The sequence below is a fragment of the Mustela lutreola genome, chromosome 5, assembly GCF_030435805.1.
Source record: "Mustela lutreola isolate mMusLut2 chromosome 5, mMusLut2.pri, whole genome shotgun sequence".
Lineage (NCBI taxonomy): Eukaryota > Metazoa > Chordata > Mammalia > Carnivora > Mustelidae > Mustela > Mustela lutreola.
In genome coordinates this window covers 59839113-59865257 of record NC_081294.1, presented here as the reverse complement: position 1 = coordinate 59865257, position 26145 = coordinate 59839113, and the positions used below count along the sequence as shown (strand labels likewise).

The 26145-nt window shown below is 45.2% G+C and overlaps 1 protein-coding gene across 3 annotated transcripts in view; it reads right to left on the bottom strand.

The window, feature by feature from the left end:
- DOCK2 (dedicator of cytokinesis 2) overlaps positions 1-26145 on the bottom strand; it is a 417788-nt gene that overhangs the window by 58477 nt on the left and 333166 nt on the right. For all 3 annotated transcript variants that reach the window (XM_059174270.1, XM_059174267.1, XM_059174268.1), the window contains exons 30-32: positions 20422-20500; positions 9802-9902; positions 9654-9712 (exon numbers count right to left, since the gene is read on the bottom strand). In XM_059174270.1, coding sequence (XP_059030253.1) covers positions 9654-9712; positions 9802-9902; positions 20422-20500 — 239 coding nt within the window. The remainder of the gene's footprint in view (positions 1-9653; positions 9713-9801; positions 9903-20421; positions 20501-26145) is intronic.

Genomic DNA, 26145 nt, shown 5'->3' with positions numbered 1-26145 from the left:
ATTTGTAGACGGACTCCACCATCAACTAGCTATGTGATGCTGGATAAGCTGATCTTACCATTTGGGGCCTCTGTGTCCTCATCTTAACAAGAGAGAATAGTAGTATTTACTGATATGGGTCATTGTGATGAATATGCAGATTTTTCTTTCCCAAGCTGGGACCGTCCTGGCCACGTGGCATACTTGACACAGTATTAGCTATTGCTCTTCTGATGTTAGATCAAAATGGACCACTGAGGGCAGCCCTGTTGAGCAGAGCTAAGCAGACTCTTGAGAAGACACACAGGAGGCATAGCAGAGAAGGGGCAAAAAGAAGGGTGTTTAGGAGTGCAGGGACTTCCCGGGGAATGAGGGCAAGCATATCCACAACAGCCTATCATTGAAGCTGATGTCTGGCTGATCCATCAGCAGCTGCCTCTTTCTTCTGAGTCTCAGAGCCCAAGAAGCCCCTGTGGGTTTTTCTCCATTTTCAGGACAAACCATGGCCATCTTAACCTGGGGGCAGAGAGCTCCTGGGGGTGCAGAAAGTTAGGTGGCATGGTATACAGCCTGGTGCTGTTGCTTTCAATTAAGGCTCAGAAAAGGAGCCAAGAGGAAAGGCAGCAAGAAAATGAATTTTCATTTAGCCTAAATGAGGCTTAATGTTCAAGTATTTCCCCAGAATTCAGATAAAAAAGGCATCATTCTCAGACTATCTTCAGTTAGTGAGAATGAAGTGGTGATGTCAGGCAGAGAGTTGAGTGAAATATAAAGACACTTTTCCAGGATATCTGCTTCATTATGTGATGCATTTGGATTACACTTGAGCTCCAAGCCTTTGCTTTGGCCCAAATAGGAAAAAAAAAAAAAAAACAAAAAAGATACTTTCTAGCAGGTTTATAGTAATTGCTAATCTAGGGTTTTGATTTCGTCCTTCAAGATCCTTTAAACCCACAGTGGGGTTTTAAAATTCAAAGTCAAGTGCAATAATAAGTAGAAAGTAAATGGGAAACTGTCAGATAAGCCACCACGGAACAGAGAAATTGCTTATGCAACAAAGGCCTTTAGAATACTGGAGGACATTGGCTATGATAAGGATATATTTAAGACGCTTTAAAATAAAGAGCGGACATGCTGTAGAGCAAGGATTTCCTAAGATACCTTTGACCTGCATTCTTTGCAGTCAGTGGAAGAGATGTTTGAAAGAATAGGGAAAATGGAGAAAGATGCTGATCTCTAAATACAGTGTGAGCGGAATGTCCCTTACAATGCTCCAGGAAGAAATTTTATTCATTTCCATCAAAAATGGAATTTGAGCTTATTGGATTTTGTGCTCAAATAAACTGAAAGTGCATTTGTGTGTGTTTTTATATACATAGGCATGTGTGCCCGCGCACATGCAGAACATATTTGTAACTAATTCAATGCAAACTCATTTGGGGGAAAAAATCCTCATTCAAGAGACACACCTGCTGCTGTATTCAAAAAGGCAAGGCAAGGAATCAGTAAGAGGGTCTTTTTTCGTATAATGGTGGCCAGATCTCACTGAAAACAGATACCAATTAGAAAAGGCTTTTAAAGTGCCAATAAGCCAGCAGGATGAATCCAAATGCCAAATTACATAGGCTCTGGGAAAGGCTCTGGTGGAAATGAGAGTGCAGAGAAGAGCTTCGGTGTGTGGGTGGAAAGGAGTCCTGTGTGTCCCCTGGCCTGGGTTTCTAATCTGTACCGTGGCCTCCTCCATCACACCTCTCAGGAGGAGACTGTAAGCCTGAACGCAAAGGGTTTGAGGGCACTAAGAGGAGGACCTGGCAAAAAAGGAAGAGGGAGGAAGGGAGGTGGGAGGGAAGGAGGAAGGAAGGAGACCATCACCTCTAGCCTGCTGAGAGGAGTGGAACGTGTCACTGACCTTGGGGGGCTGTTGGGGACAGAGGGGCCCTCTTTCGAGAGTATATGGCTCTCTGAAGGTGGGCGCCGACTCTGAAATGAACAGGGATGAGGGTGAGTTGGGACCTCCTGGATTGCAGAGTCCCGCATCCTTCCGGGGACTCTGAAATAAGGCTGGGCTGACCGGCAAGATCACTCATTCAGCTCAAAAGGGGAAGAAAGAACACAGATCTCGGGTGCTCTGACTCAGGCTTGGAGAAGCTCCCTTCTGGCACTGCTCCGAGACAGGGAGTCTGTTTGCTCCTTCTCATCCAGATCCCTTCCAGGCCTTGAGAACCACGGAGCCCCCACAGGCTGGATCGGCTCCCCCGGCCGCCGCTCCATGGCTGTGTGGCTTTGTCGTTCAACTTCCCTGAGCCTCTGTCTTCTCCTCTCTAAAATGCAGATAAAAACAATCCCTGCCTGGTAGGACTGTTGAGAAGCTTAGAAGAGTGGATAGAAACAAAGGGCTCTGCGGAGGGTCTGGCTCATGAGAAAGGCTCAAGAAGTACTAATGGTGATTGTGGGGATGATGGGGAGTCCTGTCAGCTCAGCCTCCGCTGGCTTCTGGAGAAAGCAACATGCAAAGACATGTTCCAACTCATGGAGCTCCCTGGAGCTTTTCCTGGAACTTTATAGGCCTGTCAGTTTATTTTTTCACCTCCAGTGGAAAGAGAAGTCATGGGGAGAGGGTCAGGACAGATTTACCTTCTCTCCCATGATGGACACTCAACGAACTTTCTGACCCTTCTCTAACCTATCTAAATATTTTATAATCTGTCCTCAAAGTTGTTTGAAAAGCCCCAAATTGACCATGTTGGTCCACAATTTATAATCCTTCCGTGGCTTCTTTAACAAGTTCTGCAGACCCATTTGGTCCGATGTTCCTACTCCACACCCCGTTGCTTCCTCTTGTTGGCCTGCCCTCCCTCCATGGCCTGCCTCTTCTCCTCAGCCACACGCTGCCCTTCCTCCTTGGGCCTGCATATGTGCCCTCCTCCAGCCACCATGCTCTCCTCTCCACCTCCTTGATCCCGTTTCCACACTGACCTCTACCCCCACCTCCCTCATAAGGAGAACCTATTCATTCTTCACTGCCATTGTAGTAAATATGGAAGGTACAGCCACACATATCTTTGGAGCACTTGAGGTTAATCCAAGTGGAGATATGCTGTGACTATTAAAAGCCCACTAGATTTCAAAGAATGAGTTCTGGAAATCAAAAACAAAGCTAACATCTCAATAACGTTTTCTTTTGGTCACCTGGGTGGCTCAGTTGGTGAAGTGTTTGCCTTTGGTTTGGGTCATGATCACGGGGTCCTGGGATGTCTCTCCCATGTCTCTCTGCCCTATGGGGAGCCTGATTCTCCCTCTCTCCCTTCCTTCTTCTTCCTCTCTGCTTCCTCTCTCTCTCTCTCTCTTTCTCTGTCTCTCTCAGTCAAATAAAAAAAACTTTAAAAAATAAGAATGTTTTGTATTGATTACATGTTGAAATGATAAGATTTTGGAAAATAGGGTTAAATAAAAGATAGTGTAATATTAATCTCACTGTTCCTTTTTACCTTCAAAAGACTGTGGACATTAGAGCATATGCATTTAGACAGGTGGCTCACATTCCAGTTCCATAGGACAGTACTGCTCTGGAGTAAAGTTCTCCACTCTTGCTCAGCTAGGCCATCCTGGGCTCACTCAGGAGTCAGGAGTCCTTTGCAGACCCTCCAGGTGCCACAAGCTTCTGCTCTGCAGATTATGTCCCCTTTGACCATAGAGAAACAGCTCTCCAGTTAGTAGCCCCGGCCTGAGGCACAGTGCCTGTCATGTAGAAGGTGCTTGTATTCGTTTCTTCTTGTTGCTGTTGTAAATCACCATAAACTTAGTGGTGTAACGCAGCACAAAATTTATTATCTTACACTCCTGGAGGTTGTAAGTCTGAAATGGGTTTCATTGACCTCAGACCAAGGTGCGAGCGGGTGAGTTCCTTTTGGAAGGCCTCAGGAAGAAACTCTGTGCTTCCCTTTTGTCGTGTCTGAAGGCCACCTACATGCCTTGGCTCCGGGTCTCTTCCTTCACCTTCAAAGCCAGCTGTGCATGTTCTTCAAATCCCTCTCTGACCCTCGTGCCTCTTTTCACTCACTTCTAAGAACCCTATAGGTGCAGTGGGTCCACCGGGATAGGCCAGGATAGTCTTTCCATCTTCAAGATTCTTAATTAAGTCTGAAAAGGCCACTTAGTAAGGTAATAGATCCACAGTTCCTAGGGATTAGGACATGGACATCTTTGGGGAAATGTTATTGGGCCTACCACAATGCTCAATATTTGTTGTTAACTGAAAGAATCAATGATCAAATGGATGGATGGATGGATGTTCCCGTAATCCCATTTTCTCTTTCTTACAGGCGGCTTCTTCCCAATCCTAAGAAGCCATGCTGAGTGCAGACTGATTGCTCTCCTAGAACACCTGTCCTTTCCCGTCTTTCTTTCAGTCTGGATATGGGCCAGCCTGGGGTCTCATTCAAAAGCCATTTACCCCAGTGGAGCCATCCGTATTGTCCTCATCGACCTCTCATGTGCCTGAACTCTTGAGTCTCCACCACACATTTCATGTTAAAGAAGTAGTTCTAGTTCTACTCTTAGAACTAGAGGGTGGCTCTTCCTGGCAAGGCAGGGACCATGCCTTATCCTTCCCCAACGCTCTTACCCTTCCCCGGAGCTTAGTGTTCAGGTGGGTACTCTGTAGATGCTCGAAAAAGTAAAGGCCCAGTTGCTCTCACAGTTTTGCCAGGAGTGACCTCCTTACATACAAGGCCAGGATGACAGTCACTAGAATTTGTCTTTCTTTCCCACAAAGACTGTTAACACAGCAGCCTGACGTTAACCTAAGTGAATGTGGAATGGTTAAGTGCAGTCATTTTGGCAAAATGTGCATTGCTTCACTCCAAGCAGAAATCAAATGTTATGATGTTACACTATCAGGAAAAGTACATTCCATTTGGCATAGTGCCAGGATTCAAAAACACAATGGCATTAACCCTTTAGCGGCCTGGTCTTGGTAACGAGATGTGGTCCTTCTATCAAGACCTCCCCTCATGTACCCTCTCTCTCTCTCTCACACACACACAGAAACACACACACACTTGTCTAGGCTTTTTCTCTGAGGAATGTTGAATAATCTTCAAGCCTGAGATTATCTTTGCAGTTAGCTATCTTATAATCATAGGATTGCTCAAATCTTCCCTGATGAGAAGATGATGATGATGATACTGACGATCATGGTGATGATGCCCTGATGGCTTTGGGCATTAAAACAAAATTTAAAAGGTTAACATGCATTATGATTTACTCATTATCCATAGTCTTTGAAAAACAGTTTGCTACTTCACACGCTTTGAAAATAATTTGCATGTTCTGAAAAAAACAAAGTAAGAACATTGGACTTGGTATCAAGAGACAAGTTCCTTCACCTCAGCTGAGCCACTGATTTGTTGTTGACCTTGAATGTCCTTATGCCTCTCTGGGCCTCAGTGAGCTCACCTTTAAAATGGGGAGGGGGTTGAATGAGATGATATATCAGTTAGGGATGTAACAGATATTTGATCACCATGGTTAAACTGAATAAATTATGCTTTAGCTTTCTGCCTTAACAAGAAGTCAAATGATGGTCAGTCCAGAGCCACTCCTCCATCCTTGGTGTACAACTTTTATCTTCATAGCTTCAAACTGGCTATTGTACCTCTAGGCATCTCATTGTTTTCCAGAATGGAAGGTGGGGGGGAAGGACGATGGGCAAAACATGTGTTGTGCTCACTGCACTTGTCCCTTTCCCTTTGGTTTTAATTGGACAAAAAGGATTTCCTGAAGCCCTAACAACTTTGTTTTTTCTGATTCTCTTTGGATGGAGATGGGTCACATGGCCATCACCTGCTACAAAATATTGCTATCTGAACAAGTTATGATCAGGAAAAAAAAAAAAATAACCCAGATTCAGTTAACCAGGAAGAAGGGTAGAATGGCTATTTTGTGGGCTCTCAGCTGTGTCTGCCATAGATGGCTTCTAAGTTTCACTTGGTCTTGGATGTTTCATGGATTGTATTTTAAAACCTATCATTATCCACGGCATTCGTCTCTAATGTACACAGTGCTTGGTCCTGGTTTGGATTAGCAGTTAACCTCATTAACAAACTAGGAGGAAGGATGCTAATGTCAAGATCTTGTAGAACAGAAGATGGCATGGGGATGGGGAATTATCCGTTCACTCTGCCTCCTCTTGTTCTCTTATCCCTGAGGGAGACAGGCAAGGAGAATGCAACTACTAAGAAACAGGAAAATCCCTTTAGGCTGATATAATTTCCTCTTTTTGGAAGTCCATGCCAAAGGGTCAGGAGGGCGGCCATCTTGGCAAAACCATCCTTTACTTCTTGTTCCATGCAGCGGACATCTGTGACCTTGACCTCTCTATAACTCCATAAACCTCTTACTTTGGGAAACTCTACCTCCTTCAGTGGAGATAGGCTTAGTGGGACCATCAATGGTGTGGTCATCCAAGGAAGGTCAATAGAATGATGTCCTCTGGAGACTGAATATTTAAGCAGGATGATGCAGGAATGAAACATGCTAAAGGCAAAGTTATGCCACCTGCCCTGGATTCTAGAGTGGCTCTGGCCTTGTTCTTCTTGCCCATCTGATAAGTACCTGCTCTGATAAAGGCAGGCAGAGTCAATTTATCTTCCTTGCAACCTCAGACCCTAACAAATACACCTTTTCATTGCATTAATTCATCCTACAAGTATTTGCATACAGGGAGGATTTGGTGATGCTTTAAGACGGATGCTCAGGCCAGGGTCCTTGTCCTGAATCTGCTTCTTAAGCAGTATATGGCCGTGTACATCTGTCTTCACTTCTCTGTGTCTGTTTTCTCCCTTGTAAAATGGTGGGTTGGACTAGACCTTTCTGAGGTGCTTCAAAATTTCTCCCCAGAAAATCCTCAGGGGTCTACATGGGGTGCTCAGGGGTGACCCATTATATTGGGCTCTGGGCCCCTCACCCCACTTCAAATAGAATAGCTCAGCTTTCAACCAATTTATAGTATTGAGCATGAGATTCTTTTTTTATTGGCTCTCCGCTAAAAATAAACATTTGAAAAATTCTGGACAATATGATCTCTAAAGGGCCCTTCCAGCTCTGATGTTCTGTGATTCTAGGCAGGTGGAATATTTGGTAACATCTTTTCATTCATCAGCATAATTGGGAGTGCAGGAACGTCTGCCAAAACATAATCTATATCTAAATAAAATCTTCTGTGTGCAAAATAACGGCAACGAAGGATGTTCCGGAAAGAGCAGGCTGTGTGGAAGATCTAGAGACAAACAAACCTCAGATCCCTGCTCTGCAATCCTGGCAACGCCTAGGGTGTAGGTGTGGGAAAGAAAGCCCACCCCAGCTGTATTTCGTCTTTGCTGTCGTAAAGCAAAGAGTGCAAACTCCTACGCAAACCGAATCTGGGCATATTCAATGTTTCATAAACTTCCAATCAGTTATTGTCAATATTCAGAAATTGGAAATACATTTAAAAATTGTGTTTCCTGGCTTCTTTTGAGAAAAACTGGAAGATGACACATCACCAGCCTTGCATTCTAACAGGACAGCAATCGACCAGGTCAGGACAGAGACTGCCCCTTCCAGCCGGGGCATGTTTGCTTCCCCTTGTTCCAGGCCCAGCTACTTCTTCCCATACTCCTGACCCCGAGACCGTGTGCCACCTACCAGCTAGGCCTGCACTCGCATCAGGCTTTTTTGTTTTTTTCCTATTGAAGAGTAATGGTAAATGATACATAAAATATTTTTCATATCCTTGTCCTTATCCAAAGTGGAGACATAAAAGGCAGACTGAGAAAGGCAGGCTTTTCTAGAAAAACAGAGCAGAGACAGTATTTCTTCACAGAAGGGGTTTTCCAATAGGAGTAGTTTTGCACATCCTTTTCCCCCTCTCCAGGGACATTTGGAAGTGCCTGGAGATTCTCTTGGTTGTCACAGCTAGGGAGGATGCTGTTGGCTTCTGGGTACAGGTAAGGGATGCTATCAAATATCCTGGAGTGTACAGGGCACCCCACAACAAAGAATCATCCCACTCCAAATGTTGACGGTACCCTGCTTTGTGGATGCCCGTGGGTTTAACATGCCCTGGCCCCTCTCCTCTTTGACATGACCTGCCTGGTTCCTGCCCTTCACACACGAATGATACAGGCCTGGAGTTGATGATGAAAGAGCCAGAACAGGAAGAGTAGACTCGGCCCTGATGGGACAAGGGTGAAAACAATGATAACAATTCTGCCCTGGGCGCGGCCTCCTTGGTTTCACTCTCCCAGATTTTGCTCTTATGAAACTCATAAGCCCCCTGGGCACTATTATGCCCAGTGTCACTGGATCCCCTTGCCTTGGACCTCATAGCTTCTAAATGACAAGGCAAGGCCGACGGCAGGTTTGTGGCAGTCGGTTCTGGGCCTGGTTGCCCGGCTCTCCCTTTGATTTTGTAAAGCCATCTGTAGCCCTCCTGTGTACCAGTGTGTGCTTTTAACCTGAGTCTGGTGCTGCCAGGTGCTGCCAGTGAGCACAGGACCAGACGGAGAGTCTGTCCACTGTGCTGCCCCTGCAGCAAATGGACCTTGCTGGAAGAAAGGACAAGAAACTGCTGTCCAGGAAGCGCAAAGGGAACTGAAAGATACCAAGAAGGCTGAGGAAGTGAGAAGCAGAGTCAGGAGAGGTCATTTAATCTGAACTCCCAAAACAGGCACAGTCCCTGTAAGTGGCTCCACAGAAGAGGGTCGCCGTCCAAGCCCAGGGCAGAGCAACTTGGCAGCAGAGGGTCCAGGAGGGCACTCAAACTGGAGATGAAAATACCCCATTGTGTCTCACTTGTAACTCTGCAGCAATCCATCCGGTTACCCATTCATCCTTTCAGCACATTTGTGTGCCGGGGGGATTCAGGCCTTGAGCAAGGTGTGCGGCCCCTGTCCTCCAGGGATCCAAACCAAGCTCTGGGCTTTGCACCTGCTCGATCTCAAGCAGGTCACTTCCCTCTCGGAGTTTCCTGATCAGTAAAAGGAGGTGGAGTTTTTCCGTTTTGTAGGAGGTGATGCGAAGGTAAAATAAGACCCCCGTAGTACAGGGCTGACTCAGCCGCTCAGTCAACGCCTCCCAGAGCCCATCTCCCCTTCCTTCCTCCCACAGGGACCGCACAATGCGTGCATGATTCCTGCAACTAGTCCAGACGGGGCTGGCATCTGGGGCCACCTGCCAGTTCACACCGCATCACAAAAGACCCTCATCTTCCACAGAACCAATTCTCCTCTGGGTGGCTGGAGGGTGTTTTGTAGATGACATCCCTGGAGAATCTGGAGGCAGAGTGGCCCACCCACCAGCAGGAAACTTGCGTGTGATGTGTGAGGACATAAGTTCCCACAGCAGCCCTGCCCTTCCTCCTTTCCATAAATTCCAATTTGACTTCTTAAGCCCTCAGGGGCACCAAGCAGAAGCAGAGTCCTAGCTGTCTGGGGATGGGATGTGGGGACGGGACATGGGGACGGGCACTCCCTCTCATCAGGCACATATCAAGGACCCGGGACACACACGTGATCAACTGTTCTTTCAAGCTCCCTCCGCTGAAGCCCCTGTGGCCTTCTAACAAACAGATGGTCTTCAAGAAGGAGCTTGGCGTGTGCAGATGTGCCTGTCTGGATGCGTGTGCTACTCACCCAGTTTGTACCACATGTCGCGGATGGAGAAGCCAATGAGCCGTCTCATGTCCCCATACCTAGGAGAAACAACACATGTCCGCTTCAGGCTCGGTCTCAGAGATTCTCATGAAACCTCCGCTTCGGGAGACCCGAACAGGCTACCTACTTATTCAGGATTTTGTTGTATTTGGCGTGCGAGAACTGCTCCAGCTGCAGAGAGTCCTGAGTGATGAAAGCCACCGCCAGATGAAAATAGTTGTTCCACAGCTGTAAATGAAGGAGCAAAGAACAGTCATGGCGAGGGTCTGCAGTGGGAAAGCAGATTAAATGCTGGGCAATGTGAATAATTTATGAAGATGGCAGAAGACAGGGGCAGAGCCAGCTTGATTCTGTGCCCTGCAATTTTCAGGCTGGCACGGACTCTGAAACGGACATCCTGGCCAAAGCAAGGACAATGGCTGCATTTCTCCAGGCGCTGACCACATCCCCTCTCTGATGACAGGGCGAGGACAGGGATTTTAGGGCTGCTTTGAGAAAACTGTTTCATTTTGTTTTTTGAAAGACAAACAACTCACCCCAGCCAAGTGCCCTGGTAGAATGAGAGGTTGATGAGGCTTATGTATTTCAGGGACTTTCAGTCTCTCTGGAAGTCCTCCTTAATCTACCTAACAGCTCACGGGACCAGCCTGCAACTCATTCCGTCTTAGACTATTTTGCCTTCTCCTTCCCCTTAGTTCTGTGGTTTCTTTTTTCTTTCTTTCTTTCTTATTTTTTTAAATGAACATATAATGTATTATTAGCCCCAGGGGTACAGGTCTGTGAATCGCCAGGTTTACTCACTTCACAGCACTCACCATAGCCCATGCCCTCCCCAATGTCCATAACCCAACCACCCTCTCCTTACCCCCATCCCCCCAGGCAACCCTCAGTTTGTTTCGTGAGATTAAGGAAGCTGAGAGGCAACATGGGGGGCTTGGGGGGTTGGAAAAGAATAAATGAAACAAGATGGGATTGGGAGGGAGTTCCATGGTTTCTAAGCATGGTCCCAGACCAGCAGCATCAGCATCATCTGGGATCCTGTTAGTAAAGCAGATTCTCTGACCCTCCCCAGACCTACTGAATCAGACCCCAGAAATATGGGGGTATACAACTGCTCTGGAGAATTCTGATGCTCACTGGAGTTCAAGAACCTCTGAGGGCCTAGTTTCTATGTAGGCTTACTGTAATTTTAACGCTTACACGATCACTTGCTTAATGCAAGGGTTAATACTAAACACCACTCTACTGGCTCCTGGTAAAATAGAGACAACAAAGGGCTCGCCACATGGCAAGTGCTCCAAAAGAAGAGATGCAGAGATGGTGATATTGATACAAACTACAGCAGCTGGGGCATGGGGTCTCAGTGAGCCAACCCCTTTACAAAAGGGGGGGTTGAACCCACTGCAGAGGACTGTGGTAAAGATAGCATGAGATGGTATGTGTAAAGGGCATGATTCTCTGTAAGGGCTCAAAAGCACTTGTTAGCCATATTGTTCTTTTCATTAATCTAGTGATTTCATTGGTACCAAAGCAAAGAGCACAACCGGGCCCTTTGGGTGCTCATGGCTGTTATTAGGCCCTACTAGGGCCCTACGAGGAACAGATAGGAGAGAGCTTTGCTGGACAAAGCTCATTCACTTTCAGCCCCCTCTTGACACTGACAAGAGAAGGGTAACGCTAGCTAGAGAAGTCACCTGCCGTTAAGACCTTCATCCTTAACTCAAGATGTCCACTGGAGATTTCAGAGGGCCGAGACTAAGTAGAGGGCAGTTCTACCCTTGGTAACATCATTATTGCTGCCCAGAGTGTTCCTTTCAAATGGGTTTGTAGTTGCAGCATCAGAAAGAAGAAAACATGTACTTCCTTCTTTCTTTTTAAAGATTTTATTTATTTATTTGTCAGAGAGAGAGGAGCGAGAGTGAGCACAGGCAGACAGAGTGGCAGGCAGAGGCAGAGGGAGAAGCAGGCTCCCTGCCAAGCAAAGAGCCGGATGTGGGACTCGATCCCAGGACGCTGGGATAATGACCTGAGCCGAAGGCAGCTGCTTAACCAACTGAGCCACCCAGGCGTCCCCAAGTACTTCCTTCTTACCAGGGTCCTTCTTCTCCCATTCATCCCCCCTCTCATCTCTCAAACCTTCGCAGCTATCACTAGTCCCAATTTATAGATGAAGAGAAGGAGGTTTGGAGGCGTTAAGTATGTTTCCAAAGGTCACTAAGTTTGTCATATATACAGGAGATCTGGGATTTGGACGCAGGCCTTCTGATGAAGGCTCAGGATTCTTTCTACACACCATGACCAGTCTTTGGCTAAGGTTACATTAATACATAGTTGTTGAACTCCTTCTCTGTGCCAGGCATTCTCTGTGTCATCATGGGGGCACAGCGGGTGGTCATGGGGGCACAGCGGGTGGTTATGGAGACGGCTGTCCCTCCCCTCATTCAGCTCACATTCTATAGGGGGAATAAAATTTTCTTTTTGGAAACTTTATCTCCCAGAGTCCAGAAGACCAAGCTGCTCCCAGGGTAAAGTGAAGTAGCCTCCCAGATTGTGGAGCCCATCAAGTCAACTCTCCCCACAGAGACCAGAGGATCTTTTCAAAACAAGTTGGGTTCTATCACTCCCTTCCTCAAAGTCCTTCAGAGGCTTTCCCAAACCATTACAATCACATCTCAAACCCTCCTGTTTCTGTAGTAACCCTGCTTATCCAAACACATGGCGCAGGTCAGGTCTCTTGGCCACTCTGGCTGTCCTGCCTCCTCATGCCCCTGCGACTTGCAGGTTCTGAACACTTGCTGCTTTGGTCTGTCTGAGCCCAGACATCGTACCTCCTCACGTTTAAGGTCATACAAAACAACAAGCCAGGGATACAAAAAATCTGATTGAAGGACATGGAAAGGGTTATTTTAAAGGTGAGAAATTCCTGATTTTAGGAAATTTCTAAAGAGTAATCAAGATACAAAAAGACATAGATATAGGGCAACATCGTTGACTTGGTATTAATTTCAAAAATAATTCCAGAAATGTTCCTCTAACACATTTGAGAACACACAGACATGTCAAACCTAGAGCCTCTTGCTAGTCTCTGTTCTTAATCGTTCAAAAGTGTTTTCTCTGCCACCCATTCCTAATTTTTAAAAATTTAGATTATAATCCATATATCATAACATTCACTTTTTAGAGAATTTAGAATTTAATGGTTTTTAGTATATTCACAAAAGGAAATACAACCATCACCACTTAGCAGTCGTTCCCTAATCTTCCCTCCCCCTCAGCCCCTGGGTGATCACTAATCTCCTTTCTGTCTCTGTGGATTTGCTCAATCTGACATTTCATAGAAATGGAGGCATAAAATAAATAACCTTTCATGTCTGGCTCCTTTCATTAAACATAACGTTTTCCAGGTTCATCTGTGTCGTCACATGTATCAGCGCTTCATTTATTTTTATTGCTGAATGCTAATCTATCCTATGGATATACCACATTTTATTTACCCATTCATCCATTGACTGACATTTGTGTTGTTTCTGCCTTTTGGCTCTTATGAATAATGCATCTGTGAATTTCCACATATAAGTTTTTGTGTGGAGGTAAGTTTCCAATAGGAGTGGAACTGATTTTCCCTTTGTCTTCTTACCTTGAAGATCTTTGGAGGTCATGAGATCATAGATCCCATGCCTCTTTTTTCTTAGTAGATCCGAAGTGGTGCTCCTAATTATCTCATCCACAGCCTCTGTCCACTTTTGCCCTGTGGAGCAATGTGGGGCCCACACTGAAACTGAGGGGATGTTGTCATGATGAGTAGCTCTGTACAAAGCCCTGACAGGTGAGCAGTGGCCACAGCCAGACACTTCTGGGCACTCATGATACCTCTCCTCTGAACCTTCATTGACTCTTGCTCCCAAAGAACCAGGACAAAGGGCACTAACATGGCTTGTCAGGCCTCATTAAATTTCCAGTGTTTTCTCCCTCAACAAACTGCCTCTTCCGGAGGGGCTGGTCTGCTCAGACTCCATAGATATAATATGAGCATCTTGGCCTTCTTGGCTTGGCTCCCTTACTGCACCTAAGTTCTATTCCTCATAAAGCCCAGTTCAAGATCCGTTCCTTCCTGAAGCCTTCTCAGATGACAAGGCATGACAGGTTGCCTCAAGCCTTCCGAAGCTGAGTAGCTCCTAGATGTGCAACCACAGATGTGGGCCCACTGTCCTCCACCTTCCCTTGTGCTCCACTCACTTGCCACGACAGAAGCATCCTGTGGCTAGAAGCACAAGCATCCGTGTCCCACAGACCAGGATGTGATACAAGGTCTCTCTTGCTAGTCAGAGAATTGGCGACTTATTTGACTTTTCTAAGCCCCATTTTCCTTACCTGTAAGATGGAGAAAATAATGGCAACTACCATCATGGATTGCTGGAGGGTCTGGGAAAAATAATATAAGCATGATGTGGTTCACCACAGGTGTGGCACATGCCAAGTGTCCAGTAAGTAGAACTGTGGCATTGTCTGTAGTGCTGATTGTAGATTATTTGAATGCCCTGTGTTTCCGACTGTAAGCTCCACAAGCAAGGGTCTTTTCTTCCACTTACGTGTATTCCCTAAATACCACATTCAGCACAATGGCTTAAATGGCTTGACTGTAGCTAGGGTCTAGAAAAAAAATTATTTATTGATCACCCTATTGTTAGAGAAATTCTCCAGTTGTTACAAGAGGTCCAGATTTTTCTTTCCTCCCTGCCCCAAGCTGCCTGGTGGCATTTCTTCTACTAAGTGCCCAGTTCAGCTGGCTTGGGGAAGCCATGGGAACTTGAGCCAAACACATAAGGTCCTTTTTCACTGGGGGAAGAGGTGAGGTGACTTCTGCTTGGGAATTTAGTATTTTGAACTAATCAGACAACAGAAAGTTGGAACTAGGATAAATTTAAGGGTCATCTGGTCCAACTCCCTCATTTCATAGATGTTAAACGGTGTGATCCAGACAAATGACCACCCGAAGTCATACTGGTAGTGGGTGTAACTAGAATTTAGTTACTTGCAATTAACTCTCAAAAAATTAAAAATTCAATACACGTATGGTCAAAAAAAGTAAATGGTAGAAAAGATTACATGATTAAAAAACTTATTTTCCATCCTATCTTGGACCCTAGTCTAATTCCTCAGAAGAAAAAAAAATTTTTTTGGATATTCTTTCTAAAAATTTTTTATGTATAAACAAACATGTATAGACAGCTCAATAGTCTGCTGTAGTTTGCTTTTTTCTCTCACAAATACATCTTGTAGATGTATCCGTATTAGCTTGTAGAGATCTACTTCACTGCCTTTTATTGCTGCATGATATTCTGCTATAAGGATATATATTAATTTTAACCAATTCCCTGTTTATAGGCATTTAGATTGGCTTCAACTTTTTTTCCTTTAGCATCAGGGCTGAATTCAACATGTTTGTTTATACATCTTTATGCATGAGAGACTATAAAATAGTATACATTCCTAGAGCTGGAAGGGTTTAGATATGCGCCCTATGCAGATTTTGTTGTTCTTTGTTGTCTTTGTTGTTGAACAGACACTGTAAGGTTGCCTTCCAGGATTCCACTCCAATTATTAGCTCCATGATCCCGGGCAAGTTGCCTTACCACTCTCTGAGTCTCTGTTTCCTCAGCTGGAAAAATGAGGCTAATAGTACGGAAAAGGAGGTAGTTAGAGGGACCAAATGAGGAAATCACTGCTGAGAAAATTCCTACTTCATCTTGCAATCCCAGGTAAACACTCACTTCCTAAATGGACATTGGTGGTCTAGAGGTGGTCTAGTGGTAAGTGCCTTCCAAAAAATCACCTCCCAGGGAAGCCTCTCCAGCTTCTGCCCTGATTAAAGCAGATCTACCCATTCACCTTCATTACACCCTGTTTGCAGGATTTATGGCATGTTTTAAGCTGAACTAATGTCTCTGCTAATGGACATAAGCAACTTGCAGACAAGAATCCCTTCTTTTTATTCACTGCTGTATGTCTGGTATTTAGTGTTGCACCTAACCCAGCATGTGCTCACATGAATGCTGAATGAATGCATTAAGGAGCCCAGCATTCCCCCTGTATTCTTGTTAACTTCTCCCCAGACACTATGATGTTTATAGTATTATTCTCCCATTTTAGAGATCAGGACACTGTGGCCAGAGAAGTTAAATAACTTGCCCAAGGTGACCACAGCTACAAAATGGCGAGGTTGGTATTTGAATCCAAGTGCATCTCTCTAGAACTTGTATTCTTAACCATTCAGCTTTTCTGAAAAAATTGCTTTTCTTTCCTTTCTCAGTTTCCTTTTTAGCCTTGGTTGTTGGTCAAGGTTTCCGCTAGGTTGTCTGGTGTTTCACAGTCCTTACAACAGACACTCAAGGATTTTTTTTTTTTTTTTTTTTTTTTTTTTTTATAATTTTTTATTTTTTATAAACATATATTTTTTATATACATAGAGCGTATCATGCTTAGCGAAATAAGTCAAGCAGAGAAAGACAACTATCATATGATCTCCCTGATATGAGGAAGTGGTGATGCAACACTCAAGGATTTTTGATGCTATAAGATTCTTTCACAATGGCTGCAAATTATCATTTACCATAATTCCATTAAAAATATATATATAAGGCACTGTATTGCTGAAATGCACCAATGCGCCCTCTGAGCAGTAAAGCCATGGCTGCCAGGGGCATCTAAGGAGACAACTGATTTTGGGAGTGAAAGTTTCCAATCATGGATTTGGGTTAGGGACATCAGGTCAGTGGCTGTCTGGGGCCCTTGAGCTATGGCCAAGAAGCTGTCCCCAAGCATGTGACCATCTTTCTGTGTGGTGAAGTGGTCCCACCTTGATCCTCCCTGGGGGGTGCTGTGTGTGGGCTTCTTTGATGGGTGGCCTCCGTGGTACGTACGTGCTCCTTCTCCCACCTTTTATTTGCCATTACAAGTTACGTTTCCTACTATAGAGACCAATTCTGTCTTCAGTACACTCTTAATAGCTGGGAATATCCTGGAATACCCTTTTCATTTCACAGGATCTCCAGTACAGGTTCAAAAATTATCCCAAGGTAGTCCAAGACCCAGAAACTGATCCAGAAATGCCTCAAAGCCAAGGCTGGAATTACCAAATGCAGAGCAAGTTACAGCTTCCCAAGTCAAGAGAATGTTCTTCGTAGTAATCAGACAGCTGCTTAAGACAGAAGCAATCTTCCTGGAGCCAAAGAGCACATCTGAAGTGTAACCATGGATTCCTGGCCAATCAGAGTACCCAGTATGGAGAGTCTAATCCCACAGCCAATCATTGCAGAGCTCTCTATCCCAGGGCCAGCAGGAGCTAACTAGGCCACACAGTGTTTCTGGAGCTAAATAGAGCTGTCTCCTAGATTTGAAAGGCACTCTGTTTTTAAAAGACAGGGCAGAAGAGTGGAAAGGGCCTGGGCTTCGCGGACAGGATGGGAACAGAATTCCAGCAACTCCTGCTTTTGGCTAGATGACCTTTAACAGGAGAGTTGACCACTTCTCTGAAGCTCTGTTTATTCACTGGTAAAATGGGTGTATCCCAACCCAACCAGGTTATGCCCTAAGTAGATGTCTAATCAAGGTTAGTCACCTTAGAAAGCTTAGATGCTAGAAGATGGATTCCTATCTAGCACAACTCTAAGATCCTTGAGGACAGGGCAGTGTTATTCTTTGCTTCTGAGTTCCTCATCATGTGTTCCAATAGTATGCCCCTATGAGAATTGCTCTCAAGCAGAAATCCTTGCTGAGTTGCCTTTGAAATCCTCTCTTGGTCTTCCCTGACCAGCAAAGGGATGTGAATGCCAAGGCCAGCATCCTGAATAGGGGTTGGGAATGCAAATTACTTTAGCCCTGGGCAGAAAACATCATTTCTGTAATTCCCAGGTCTTGTCACCTGCAGAGTGGCACCCACAGAGCTGCTTGCTTCTTGTCCTTTGTATCATAAAACCACAGTTCCAGAAAAGATATTAGGGATAATCTCATTGCACCTGCCCCTCCTCTGGACAGTGGCTGCCAAGGCCAGCAGCTTAGTGATGGATGCTCTTCCTGCTGATATTAAATGCATAATTAATGAAACCATAAGAAGGAAACAAGGCATGTTCCAGGCAGGGTACAGAGAACAAATCCATTCTCACATGGGGTGAGGAGAAGGTAGAAGAACAGAGATAAGGCTGAAAAATGATCCTGTTCTTGAGTACTTTTCAGCAAATATCTATGGAGTTCTCATTAGCAAAAGAGACTTATTTCATTTTGTAATATTGGCCATTTTCCTGTTTTATAAAATCCTGTGGGTATGACAACCCTAGGCAATGTGTGATGACTGGAAAGATGCCTTCCTACTGTCCTGTTTACCAAGGACTGACATATGAGTTTCCAGACCTGACATATTTTAGGACCATCATCATCATTTTCATCAAGATGATAGCAATTATTATAATGAGCTAACATTTTATTAAATTGCTACCATGTTCCTGGCACTGTTCTAAGTGCTTGACATGAATTAGTTCACTTAATCCTCTCAAAAACCCAATGAGGCAGCTGCAATTAGTATTTTAATTTGATTTCCAAGAGACTGAGGCACAGAGAAGTAAAGTAATTTGCCTAAAGTCACACAGCTTATAAGCTCAAACCTTCTATGTATGAAACCCCCACTTCTCTGGGCATCGCTCCAGATTTTCTTTCAGGAAAACAGGATAAAACCTAAAAGAATGGCATGAAGGACAGAAGCTGCATTTCTCTTAGAAAGTGTCCCCTAAGACACTGGAGGACAGCCAGAGTCAGGAAAGCAGGCCTGAGGCTGTAATCGCCACCACCCTCGGAAAGAGATGGGCAAACCAGCCGTCAATTTTATGGCCTGAACACTGCCTCACTGCTGGCTGCTAGGCGTGGTACACCAAGTGGCCCCTCGAAAAAAGCAACGACCTTATTAGCTTCCTGGAACACACTCGTACCTAAAGCCTGCAGGCATCTGGTCCACATTTGGAAGGGGATCAAACACTTCGGTTTCAAACAGCTGAAGTGGGAGGTTTTGTTTCCACGTCAGAGATTCATAACTCTCAGCCAGAACCTCTCTGTGAACCCGGTGCGGGGGTGACCCCTTACCAAGCACATGGCGGTGGTGATCCACGGCTGTGATGTCAGCCACCGCTGTGCTCTGGTTGCAACTCCACACGGACATGCTGTGTCACTTTCTGCACCATCAGGCTATCTGCTCATCACCTCAGAGTCTCCGTCCCCGCATCCTTCCAGCAGGAAATAGTGCTAGTAGTAGTACCTAACTTGCAGTGTGGCTGTCAGGGCTGGGGAAGAAAATGCCTGGGGATGCTTCTTAGGAGAGCTGCACATATAAGTCGTCAGAAAAAGGCAGCTACTCTTCGTATTCCTGTCATCATGACAGTGCAGTTGCCTGATTTGAATGCAAGATAGTACGAGAGAATCCTATTCAAGGATAATGTTTATTAAATACTTCTAGGCTGGTGCTCTCCAGCACGGTGGGTCTCATAGGCCTCAATCCAGGGAACATCCTCCCAGGGAGACCTACTATGTGTCAGGCACACAGCACAGAGTCTCTTTCAGGAGGAAGTGTATGAATGAAAACTGGTGGGACCTTACAGAAAATTCTCCCAGCAAGACCCCTGACACATGCCAATTCTGTAAAACCCCTACGAAATTGAAAGAGCAAGGGCGCCTGGGTGGCTCAGTGGGTTAAGCCTCTGTCTTCGGCTCAGGTCATAATCCCAGGGTCCTGGGATCGAGTCCCACATCGGGCTCTCTGCCCAGCAGGGAGCCTGCTTCCCCCCATCTCTCTGCCTGCCTCTCTGCCTACTTGTGATCTCTGTCTGTCAAATAAATAAATAAATAAATAAAATCTTGAAATAGGAAGAGTAGGTACTATGAGCATTTTACAGATGAGTCAGCTGAGGCTGGGACATAGTCTAGGCCCTGTCCGAGGTTGCTCAGCTAGTCATAGGCCGAAGCCCATCTTGGAATCGAACACCCTAGATGAGCAGGCAGAAAACACCTCTGCCCCTGTTCACTGGCAACTTCCTAAGCTGGCACTGCAAGAGATCCTGGGGGTCAGGGTCTTCCCCAGAGGAGGGATCCCCTCTCAGGAGCCTTCTCTGTCATTATCAGCAGCCAGAGGTGGCAATATGGATTTTTCCACAAGGCTTTGAGAAATTGGTTCTCCTTGCCTGGGCCTTGAACAGGTGTGTCACTCTGCCCCAGCGACATGCTTTGAGGCCCCCGAATCTCAGAGGCCCTAGCTCTTGTCTGAATCCTAAAAGTGATTTCTGGAGGAATCACAAAATCCTGGAAATATATTAGTGAGCTTTATTTTTCAGTGTCTGTGAGTACCTATTTTGCTGGGCTCCAGTGAACAGTAAAGTACAAGAATGTGATACATTTCTGAAAGGTGGTACCCACGCCGACAATGGATAAATGCAAATCTCCTCTTTAGCACAAGATACATTATACAGTCACATTTGCATAAGCTGCACAGTTAATGACTATTTGTTTAATCAAGGGCCTGGTTCTAAACCCTGAGTTTCAATCAAGGGCCTGGTTCCCTCCTCGCCCACACCGCCTCTCTATGGAAGCCCCCAGAGACACTGGCGTACCTTATATGTGCTTTGAGATGCATCTGATGGGGCAATCAGCTCAAGATGCTAGAGCCCCTTGCCAGGGCACCCCAAGCACACCCTGGACGCGTCACACTCACCTGGAACTCAAAGTTTGTGTGTTCCAGGAACTTCTGGTTCATGGTTTCTGCGAACTTGTTGATAGCCCTCAGGAAGACCCTGGAAGAGAGGAGCAGGTCACCAGGCCATCTGAGTATGCTACCCCAGGCATCCCTCCCCATCTTCCAGAATGAAGTTCCCTGTAGAGGGCTCAAAGACCCAAAGAAGAGGTCAGCAGACCCACCGGCTCACACTGTGGGCCTGGGGCCATGTTTGCCCTGCAAGAAATTGAGAACTGTCTGTCTGACTTCCTTAGAAAATATCTTCTGTTTAAACGATTACAAGCTTATGGCAGAAAATGTATGCTATCCAAAAAGACAGAAATTGCCTCCGCACAAACAAGCAAACAAACAACACATCGTCGAACCTTATCATCTACAGAAAACCATCACTGAGATTCTGATGCACATTATGTTCAAAGGTCTCCCTAGATGTATGTGCATGAATGGTATTTGAAATATATCATCTTGATAAATAGGGCTAAACGGCAAATGCTGTTTCACAGCCTGTCTTTTTTACTTGGCAATAAATTGTGTGCTCCTTTCATGCCAATGAATGCAGATATACATCATGCCTTTTAATCACCGAAGAGCGTACCATTCTATGGGTGGATCACAGTTTATTTAACCAGTCTTTCAGTGATAATCCTTTATGCTCAGCTTTTATAGACAGTGTTACAGTAATCACTCTCTTCTGTACACCTTGCCCCTCTGATGTACACCTCTTTTCCAGTCTTCTTCTTGAAGTGATAGTACTCATCAGATACCCATTTAACATTTTGGTACCTGTTGTCAAATTTTGTTTCTCCTTAAATGTCTTCCCATCCATCTCTACCTCCCCTTCCTCCTACCAAACCCTACGGACCGGTCTTTCAGCCTCCCATCTCCTGCCTCTTCAACGTCAAGAATACCTTGACCAATGGGCAGTTCGGTCATGTCAATCACCGATTTTGGTGACACCCATTGCCCACAGGATAAATCCAAACTGTTCCTCTCGACAGTCAATGCCCTTCACGATTAGACCCCACTCTTTCTAGAACTAATTTCTCACTGTTATCCAGTGCTTTTTCTTGTGGTCTAGTAAATAGCTGTGTTTCTCCTATATAATGTATAAAATGCTTCTCTCCTTTTAATCTCTTTAGGATAGGGTCTACCACATCCTTGTGTCCCCCAAAGGACAGTCACTGCAATTTCCTTCCCCAGAATTCATCATGGTCTGGGAAGACTTATTTGGTGACTCAGTAATGCCCCTCTCCTCTGCTAGACTGTACTTTCTTCCCTGATCTCATCTACTCCCTAACTTACATGCCTTTGGCTTCCAATGTTATATCTTCCTCCCTGGCCTCTCCCCTGAACTTCCAGTTCCCATTCCAGCTCTCTGCTCCATACCTTCATGTGATTGACAAATAGGCATCTCAAACATAAGGTCAAAATCTTAACTTCTATTACCTTTTATCTTCCATTTTTCTGTAGTCTTCCCATCTGTGTTAACAATAAATTTGTTCTTCCAGTTGCTCAGGGAGAGAGAATTGGTGGTAGCATCCTTGATTTTTCTCTTTCTCTCATATCCTACACCTGGCCTGTTAGCAAAACCTCTTAGCATTATTTTCAAAATGCAGCCAGAATTTGACTACTTCTCAACACCCCATTGTCATTGACCTCAACCAAGCCACCATCATTTCTCCCCTGGATTTCTGCAGTCGCCTCCAAACTGCCACATGCCCACCTGTGACCTCGTCTCTAGGGTGTGAGTTATGTTTGTAAAATCTTCGAGGACAGTGGCCAGATCTTACTTGTACTGCTGTCTATAATTTTTGATGAACAGTGAATAATTAATAACTCCTTATCCTCAATAGCAGCTGATCCAGGGAAAATGCCCATTTGGCTTACCTGAGATGCAATAGGTAGCCAGCAAAGGAAGTGTTGATTGGAAGGTTATTGCTTCAGGTAATGACTGGAGCTCAGTTCTGCTTGGGAACAGCTGAGAGACTATCTAGAACATACCTTTCCCCTCCCAGGGATGCAGAATGTGGACTATTTCTTTACTAATGTCAGCCTCTCACTAGTTGAAAGTTGTTCCTGTGGAGGTCCTCTACCATGCCCTGTAGGTGGACTGAGCTCTCTCTTGCAGCCAGAGAAAGTCCAGGGAGTGAAAGAAGTAGGAAGCTTGGGATATGTGGTAAATGTCCACCAAAGCTGCATGTATATTCTGGGTGGGCCAAGAGCATGGGCAGGGCACCTCAAACATGTGCTACGTTGGGCGTTACTTGTGAAGAGTGTGGGTTAGGTATTCACTAGGCACTTAAATGTTTGTTGACCAAAGAAGACAGCACATCCTGGTATTAGGATCACAAGATTTATACACCCACACAGACACACACATATGCACACACACATACACACACAGTTAGATGGGGATCCTGCCTTTGCCACTTCCAAGCTGTGTGGATCTGGGACATGTTCATGTCACTTTGACATCTCTGTTTCCTTGCCTGTGAAGTAGCCCCTATTCCAGGGACGCTGGAGACTTTAGTGGCAAGGACGTGGTTAGGTGTGGCGCACAGGGCAGCCTGACACAACCATTACAACAGGAACACAGCAGCTGTGGCCGTTGCAGGCCTTTGGGTTACTGTATCCTTCTTCCGAAGTCGGGGACAAACAATGAAATGGGCAGTTGCAGCAGCAATTGGTTCTGAGGTAGGCAGGGCCACATAAAGGCAAAAGAAAAAAAAAAAATCCCACAGAATCCTCCCCCTATCAGGATGTCAAAAAGTGAGATTTCATTGGCTTTGCTCTTCCGGCATTTGCTAATATGCCTTTGAAAAATATCTGTATTTCCCCCTTAAAGATTAGTATCATTCCCCAGAAGGAAATGCATTGAGTGGCTGTCATTTTATGTTATAAGCATCTTGGAATCTCTAATGTGATCCCAAAATATGAGGGGTTTTACAAATTCCCAGAAGCAACAAAGCTATCGGTAGTTTCAGTAATAGTCATTATTTTGATTGTCAGCCTAAAGCTGTCTCCGGTTCTCAAAGGCCAGTTGGATAACCAGGAATTATCAACCCTTTGTGCTAACGGTGGGTACTGATGGCAGACAGGCACCAGGGAGAGTGAGTCAAGGTTCTTCCCTCTCTCTGGATTCTTCCATAGCCACTCACTGGGAATCATGAATCATAATATTACTTAACTTTGGTTTCTCATGTGTGGGAAAAATACATCTTTTGTCTTCTTTAAAAAAAAAAAATAGCTGTACTTAAAGCCTAAGCACTAATATGGTGACGTGAATTGGAATGAAAACATACTCAACTCTCTGTTACTCTCAACAATGAACTTGAATCGTTGAAAACAAAGTTCAGGACCAAATCTCAACCTGACACTTCCTGCATCTCATTTGTGATGCTTAGTAGGATCTGTAAAATCAATAATAATCAGAGCCACAGTTAACCAGTGGGCTCTCTGCTAAGTACTTTGCATAGATTCTTTCTGTTCTGTTTTTTCTTTTTTAGTTCTCACTTTAACTCTTGGAATTGAATATTGTTTCCATTTTAGAGATATGAGTTTAGATAACTTTCCCAATAACCCAGCCAGAATAAATGAAATCAGGATTTAAACAAAAGTATGCTGCCTTCACAGTGTAAGTATTTAATAAGAAGACCTCTGTAATTGAGCTCTGAGCTCACCTTATTAATAAATGCAATGACAGAGATAGAGCTATTTGTGTACCCTGTGCTAAGGACTGCACAGACATTCTTTCACGTAATTCTACAAACCAAACTAGGTGCTATTGTTATACCCATTTAACAGAAGAAGAAACTGAATATTGGGAAAACAAAATGATGTCCCCACATTCACACAGCTAATAAACAGCACAGTCTAGACCCAGTGTCAGAGCTGTCTTTCTCTAAAGCCTTTGCAATTAACCAGAAGGATATACTGGCTCCCATGACAGCCACCTGCAGTCTTTTGGTGCTGGGCATGCTTCTACTTGTGCCCACAGTTTTGCACACAGTCCCTTCACACTTCATCCCATCATCTTGTTGCTCTGTTCATAGTCACCTAAGCACAGAGCCAACACTCGACTTGGGCAGTATTCCCTGGGTGGCCAGTGACCCACGAGTGAACTTATGGGTACCCAGTGGGGGTGCCCAGGTCTGGAGAGCAGTTAAATGAAATCCTCTGTATCATTCCTAAAGCAGGACAACTAGGGAGAAGGCAGGAACCCACAGCCTGAGGAGAAGCCATGAATAGATGATCCTGAGAGGAAGCAGAGCCACATGTGAGAGAAGTCAGCTGCTGTTGAGTAGGAAAAAACTGGCAGAAAGATCCTTGAAGGTGGAGTAGGGGAGTAACGATGATAGGTACAATTTAAGAATACAGGACTATGTACCAGGTCATACGCTACATGTTCTACATGCTTTTCCTCAACCAGCTTTCACAACACTGCTAGGAAGTAGGTCCTATTGGTTTTGCCGCTATTGCACAGACTCCTGCAGGTGCTTAAACAAGCCTGCCCCAGGTCAAACCCCCACTCTGGCCGTCTTCCATGCTATGGTCTGGAGCTGGCTGCTTGACCTCGGGGAATCTCCGCGAAGGCCTCTTCTGGGAAGTGAGCCATGTGAAGATTAAATAAGATGTAGTGTACAAAGCTGGTGGCCCCTGCTTCAGCACATAGAAGTCCTCGATAAATGTCCGTTGTTCTTGTTGTGGTGGTTGTTGTTAATAGCCTGGCCACCTGGTAAGCTCTGAGGCAGCAGGATTCCAGGCTGATACCATTCCAATGTGACAACCATCCCCACACCCCTATGTTGTAGGATGGGAATAAAAGGACATGCCCTTTCTTGTGAGAATGCCCAAGGGAGGGAGAGGGCCTCTTCTCCCTGTGGTTGATAGGATGTTGTTGATTCTACTGGTCCAAACTTGACAATGGAAGTAAAAGAGCTGGAGAAGAGAGTTCTGATCCCCCAGAGGCAGTGGGAAATCCATCCTCCCAGAGCCTTTTAAGCTGCTTTCCCCACAACGCACAGAAGCTCCGTGCACCAAGAGGTTAGAGGGAAGCAACAACTTCCGGTTCAGCATCAAGGAACGGCTTGCTCCCAGAGCCCCCAATGCCTTGCATGGAATCTGGGATTCTGGCAAGGGATGCAGTAGCCTCTTGGAATCTGGAATCCTGCTGAACATCAGGATTAGTTGTCCTGTGCCGGCTAAAACCCCACGGAGGGGCCTCCTTCTGGGGGAGGCCCATGAAAAGGAGTAGGCTCTACAAATTAATACAGGTAGGGGGACGGGGAAGCGGGTATCAGTGCTTTGTCAGCCTCCTGATGGAGCCACCATACCACGGCTGGGTGCTACCCTACTCAGCTTCTGACCATTGACTTCTGTGACCCTACTGTGTGCCTGGTATGTGCTTGAGACAATGTTAGACCTCGAAATAGGACACCGATAAAGGTAGATAAGATCCAGGCCAGATTTGCCTGTTCTGTGAAATATTTTGGGTATTCCCAAACCATAGGAATGTGACAAGGACAATGAGAGCTAAAATTTATAAAATGCTCGTTCTGTGCTAAGCATTGTTCCAACTACTTTGTATATATTATTTCATTTCATTTAGGTCCTCATGGTTGTGATAGGTACTATTATTAGGTGCATTATATAGGAAGAAAAATTAAGTCATAATAATCACAGAACTTCACCCAAGGTCAGCTA